Genomic DNA, 6,000 nt, shown 5'->3' on the forward strand with positions numbered 1-6,000 from the left:
TCAACCTTAAATTGTTTCCATATGGAGCTTTCAATTAAGCCTCTTCTCAAAGGTATCACTGTTCTGATAACACATTGAAATCCACTCTTACTTGCTTTTTATATCTTTTCACATTTGGAGTGAAGAATGTTTTATCTTATGCTGGAATAAATAAGGAATACTATTAGTGGGCTTTTCCTCTCTACAAACACTGATTTTTAAAAGTTAAACTTAAGAATAGGTAAAGGTGGCTTTTTACTAATAACGAACTGATTCCCTCTTCTGAAGTAGAAGGTGTACATTTTTACATGTTATAACCATAAGTGGACAGAAGATGTAGATGGCTTGATGGAATGCAGAGAGTTACAGGGCTTCTACTGCCCACCTTACTGTTTCTTATGAGATGGTGTCATAGAGCCATCATCTCTGAAGCCAAGCGCATTCACCCCAGGCTTGTTATTAGACCCACTAGGTAACGTCCACGGGTCTGGGGAGTGAGTAACAGGGCTGCAGAGCTACCGTGAATTGAAAATTGCATTCTTTGACCTATGCCAGGTTCTTTTATTAGAAAGTCTTAGCATCTAGGATTTGAAACATTTTGCTGTCTTCCTTGAATTTCTCTGAGATATATTTGGGGCTTAGAGTTCCCCTATCCTTGCAGTAAAATTTTCTCTGAGAAATTCAGAACACATCCCTTTCTTATATTAGAATCCTCTATTTTGACTGTGTGTGCTGCTTTTTGGAAAGGTTAACTCTGTGAACTCTGATTCATATGTTGCTGTATGTATGTCATATTTCAAGAGCTTTTTTCTTCAATACACATAAGAGACCACACATGGATTGCTGCTACCAGGTAGACCAGTCTAGCAATCAGGAAGACTTTGCCTTTTATAGCTTGCCTTACTGTTTGAATTGTTTTATATGATGCTTATTTTCTTTGAAAAATAAAGGGATAATTTTACAGGAAAGATCATTATACTGAGCAGAGTTTTAATGGGAAGATGAGATCATCTCCCAAGACTGGGGTTCTGGAGCTCAAATCGAGCTCTGTCCTTTCCCTGTTCCTCCCTTACCTGCAGCCCGTTCCTCACCCACACAGTCTCCTCCTCACGTTTCCACGTGTTCTTCCTGAGTCAGGGCAGCAGTCCACTTTGGGGACTTTCTCCATCTTGCATCTGGGAGGCATCTCAGCACAGACTTCTCGTCAGTTTTCTGGAGCATGATACTGGAAAGAGTAAGCACTGAAGTATAAAAGGAGAGAGAACACATTGTGGCCGGCCTGGCAAGTCCAGGGCACATGTTTCTTTTCCTGCCAAGCATAACATACTGTGGTGAATTATACCCTTTATCCTGAATACCTGCTATTCACAACCCATTATTCATGGTCAGCCCCACGTTCTTGCTCAGAAAGCAGCTCTTTGCATAGCTGCACTGTGGTCCGGCTGGAGTAAACGCACTGGATGCAAACAGTCCCACCAGAGGATGGGAAGCACCGGCCGCGCCTGCAGCCCCTGGCTCTGACCACCTCTGCTCTGTCTTACGTTTCAGGCTCTCAAGGAGATAGATGAAGTTGGGGACCTACTACAGCTGAAGTATTCCCGTCACCGGTTGGTGCCGCTACTGGACAGGCCCTTTGATGAGACCACATATGAAGAAACAGAAGACTGAGCCTTTTTGGTGCTCCCTTACGGAAACTCTTCCTCACCCAGGACAGTGTGTGGCCTTTCTGAGCCAGTTCCAGGAACCACACTTCTGTGGCCGTCTCACGTGAAAGACATTTTCTCAACTACTGACGGTGGCCACCTCCACTCCAAATGGCATTTTGTAAATAGGAAAAACTGCTCCACGTCTTCCTTTGCTGCATTTCACCTTTTAAAAAAGGTGACTCACTTTGCTTTTTTGTCCATTAAAAAATGTTTTATTTTATAACTATCCTATTTGTGAAATCACGCTGACCCGCCTGTCTCTGCTAACCACGCAGGCTGTTGCCCTTCCCCAGCCGCCTTGCAGCCTTGGGCCCATCCAGAGCTGCCAGCCGGCATCACAGCCTCAAGACTCACCTGGCCCCCCCTCCCTCGGGAGCAAGTGCCTTCCACTTACTTCCACTCCAGATCCCGGAGGTTGCCAACCTGGGAATCCTTATTTAACCAGTCAAGTAATCAACCAAAGTGTTCTGCTTTTAGTCTTAAGTTTAACCTTTTAAGAAAAACAGAAAACGTTAACACTGTTGATATTCTCCCTCGTTGTGTAACTCTCCCTGGTCTAGAGCCTCCCAAGTCGTGATCTTGTTCCATTTACTGGAATGGAACAAAGACTTCTTCATTCACCATCAAATATTTCTTCATGATGGTCACTGTCTGAGGGTATGTCCAATTTCTGGATTCTCCCCACGCTGTAACTTAATGCCCCACCCCCTACGTAGAACACTTAAATTGTTTTAAAGGCACCCGTACCCCACCCTGATCAGACCTCCATGGTGAAGCTGACTCACACTTCACGATTCTGTGTTCAAAGCTGCTCCGTGAAGTGATGTGCAGTCCTGCTGGGTGAGGGGCAGGGGCAGCTGGAAGAATTGATTACCACTTGCAGAACCAGACTGTCTGTGGTTTGCTCCTTAATGCTATCTGCTTTTCAAAATTATGATGGCCTCTGCCTGGGTCTAGGTCCAGATTAGGATTTAAACTGATAAAGGGAAATGTTGGTAAATCCTCTGCTCAGAAATCATTTGTCATGTTCCTATAAGGATTAAAGTTATAAACTTGCCCTTTTTAGAAGTTGGCCCATTTAAATATCACTCTTCTGAGTGCTGGTTCTCTTTATTCTTGATGTCCTAAGACAATTCTAACCTGACATCAGGGGTTTAGTCTCCCTTGCCTTCCATTACCTTCCCTTCTTTTAAAGAAATTCTGAACACATATCTGTTGGCCAAACTGGCACCGTCTCTACTGACTCTGTTTTCATATCAGGTACGGGGACTTCTTTCAGAGAGCTTTATGCTGCTTGACCAAAGAACACATCTGAAAATCACCATGTTAAAGTTCTTTTATTTTTATTTTTTTCTGTTAATCAAAGCTTCAGTGAAAAGAACTTTAGACTTTATTCTGCCCAAGATCAGCTTGTCTTTTTTTAGTAGCCATCAGGTATGATAGGGAAAGATTGAGAACCCAATGGAAAAGAATCCTGTGAAAGTATTTTTGCACATCTCTAATTGTGAAACCACTCCTTTTATTGGTAAGAATTCTCAGTCCAGATTCTCTTGGGCATCTTATCATCAGCTGTGGTATGTTTGTGCTAATATGTGTAGTGGAGGATGTATGCACTATTATTGTTTGTGAAGTTTTGTTTTCATGTCTCAACTTGTCTTTGATCACTCTCAGCATCTGAGAGCCTTAAGCCCTTGAAATGTTCCAAGGTTTCATTTTACTTTTTTAAAGAATAGCAAGGGGTGAATAAAAGAACCATGTGGATATGTGGGGACTATACTTAGCATGTACAAGCTGCAGTAAGAAAGAAATTGTGGTGACCATGTAACTCGTCCTGTAAAACAAAGTGCTTTGCTACCCTTTCCTGTACATCTAGTGTCTCACCCTAGGACCCCATAGAGTACCAGACAGCTTTTGCACTGCAGTTACTATGTAGTGGTGTAGGGTTTACAAAAGTCACAAACTTTACGCAATGAACTTACTTGCTAGTCTTTATTTTGGCTTGCATGAAGTCAGTGCAATATAAAATATCGGTATGGGCATTTAAAAAGTTAGATATCACTTTGCTGGCATAAAGTTATTTCAGTATAAAAGTAGTTAAATTATAAGTTTATTTTGAAGAAACAAAAGTCCTATGATCGATCCAGGACCTCTGCTGTCTAGAGGACAAAACATTATACATGCTGGTTGTCTCTTCTTGAAACTGTAATATAAATCTAGGATCCAGTCATATAGCAAGTATCATTCTTTAACCAAGCCCTTGGGGGAATACAAGTGTATATAAATACAGTCCTTGAGAACAAGTCGAAATCTGGGACTTGTAAGTATTGTTTAGTACATGGTTTAACACAGCCGGATTCGAGAATCTGATGGGATTCAAACAGGCATCAGCTAACCTGTGACTACCAAAGCTGATCATCAGAGTCAGTCAATGCAGGTGTGACTCAGCCTTATCACGTTTCCCCATCTCTCTCTTTAGCATTCTTGACCCATTCCCGGTTTAGGAGACTTCTGCAGATTACATCAAAACCCAGGAAATCTATAATGAGGGGACATCAAAATCACACACAAAGAATGGAGCAGATAGCAGATCATCCTCCCACCTTTGCCCTAGAATGTGATATACATTCTAAAGCAAGGAACTACGGGAAATGCTCAGGGGCTTTGAAGCACTTTTTCAACTTTTTGCTTTGCTTTGGAAAATTTCTTCTCTATTTAAAACATCCTAGTCTCCAGAACCCCAAAGTCTCTATCTTAAACTTTGATGATAGGCTGAGGATTTCAGATGGTCAAAACACGCTTCTTCCTCATGTGGTCACATAAAGTGGACAGAATATCCTACATAACTACTGAGGACTGTGTGTGCCTAATTCCCTTTCAGAGGCCAAGGAATTGGATATTCTTCCCATGATTTATCTCTGTACTCCCCTCCCTCCTGTATTTGGCTTTTCTTTCTTTCTGTTCTAGATTTTTAGAATTCCACAGGCAGTGAAGAAAAAGATTTGGGGGGATTCTTGTTTTATTAGACTTCATAGGGATGTGACAGAACCTGTCTCCTGGTTCTCTTGTGCAAAGAATTGCTGTGTCCTAACTCCCAGGGTGTCTCCTGGTGTTCTAGGTAAGCCAAAATGGATTCTAATCTCTACTTGCTGAAACCCGTGTGGTTAGGCAGTGGGGAGAGTGAGTGGTTTTCCTTCTGTCTACCTTCATGAAGATCCAGAACTGGAGCATTTCACACAGGTAAAATCAGCATAGCCCAAAGGGATTGTGAAGGTTATAAAAGTCAAAAGATTCTTATGGCTGTTGAGCAGCTGTTCGCTTAACTGCAGTCCCAGAACCTATAGATGTGCTGCTACCTATTTATCATGGAGGCTCAGTTTATCATGGGAACTCAGTGCCCAGCAGGCATCTTAACCCATTAAGCCAGTTAATCAAAACACCTCCATGTAGAGGGATGCATGTCCATTCTCTCCTCAGCTTTATCCTCATGAAATTTAGTGTCCAGGCTCCTAGCGAATTGCTATGTGCCCAGATAGCCAAATTAGAAGGCTGGCTTCCTGCTTATCATACTGAAGAAATGCTAGGACTAGCCAGTGATCCATTTGCTTTTAATTGTATGGAAAATGCTATTGCCTCTTTTGTCGTTTCCAGTGACCTGTATTCCAAGCATCTTTTGCTATGGAGTGAGTCTTTTCTAGGAGGAAACCAAAGGGATTAGCTGGAACCCCTATTGAAAATGTTTATTCAAGTCTTCTGTGGTGAGTCTGCAGGTATCACATTCCCAGTCCACCCTTGGGAGTGGCTTGGTTGGGGAGCTATGGGCAAGATCTTGCTTACTGCATAGTACACATGAAAAAAATGGCCTTAAACTGTGATTCTTTGTGGTATGATGAGATATAATAAACTGACCCTGAGGATGCAATGGCTCTTAAACTGCAGTTACTGTGTTTTTAATGAAGCAATACCCAAAGCTCTGTTTTTGTGGAGCAGTGGTGGGGAGGTTAGCAGTATCTTGATGGGCTAAGTGTCCTGTCTTGCTGCCATCTGCATGGATAAGTGGATCCCTCCATGTATGTGGAGCCTTGAGCCAAGTCACAGTCTGCTTTTCCAACACAACTCCCAAGCTTCTTGTGCAAAAGCTTGGTCCCTTGGTTCCAAGGGAGTGTGGGACATGTCACAGACTAAGGTGGAATGGTAACTTGTCTGCACCCTAAACAGGTCTTACTTCTGTGATGTTAAACCAATGATTGGAATGACAAAAGTCATTCTTGATGGTTCTTCACAGGATACTGGTGAGTTCGTGCTCACAGCCTCAATG

The 6,000-nt window shown here is 42.5% G+C and overlaps 1 protein-coding gene across 1 annotated transcript in view; it reads left to right on the top strand.

Annotated features, from left to right (window-relative positions):
* SPTLC2 (serine palmitoyltransferase long chain base subunit 2) overlaps window positions 1-5,615 on the top strand; it is a 96,084-nt gene extending 90,469 nt beyond the window's left edge. The window contains exon 12 of the mRNA XM_059689179.1: window positions 1,528-5,615. Within this exon, the coding sequence (XP_059545162.1) occupies window positions 1,528-1,647 (120 nt within the window). The 3' untranslated portion in view covers window positions 1,648-5,615. The remainder of the gene's footprint in view (window positions 1-1,527) is intronic.
* The last annotated feature ends 385 nt before the right edge of the window (window positions 5,616-6,000 follow it).

This window comes from Myotis daubentonii, chromosome 1, assembly GCF_963259705.1.
Source record: "Myotis daubentonii chromosome 1, mMyoDau2.1, whole genome shotgun sequence".
Lineage (NCBI taxonomy): Eukaryota > Metazoa > Chordata > Mammalia > Chiroptera > Vespertilionidae > Myotis > Myotis daubentonii.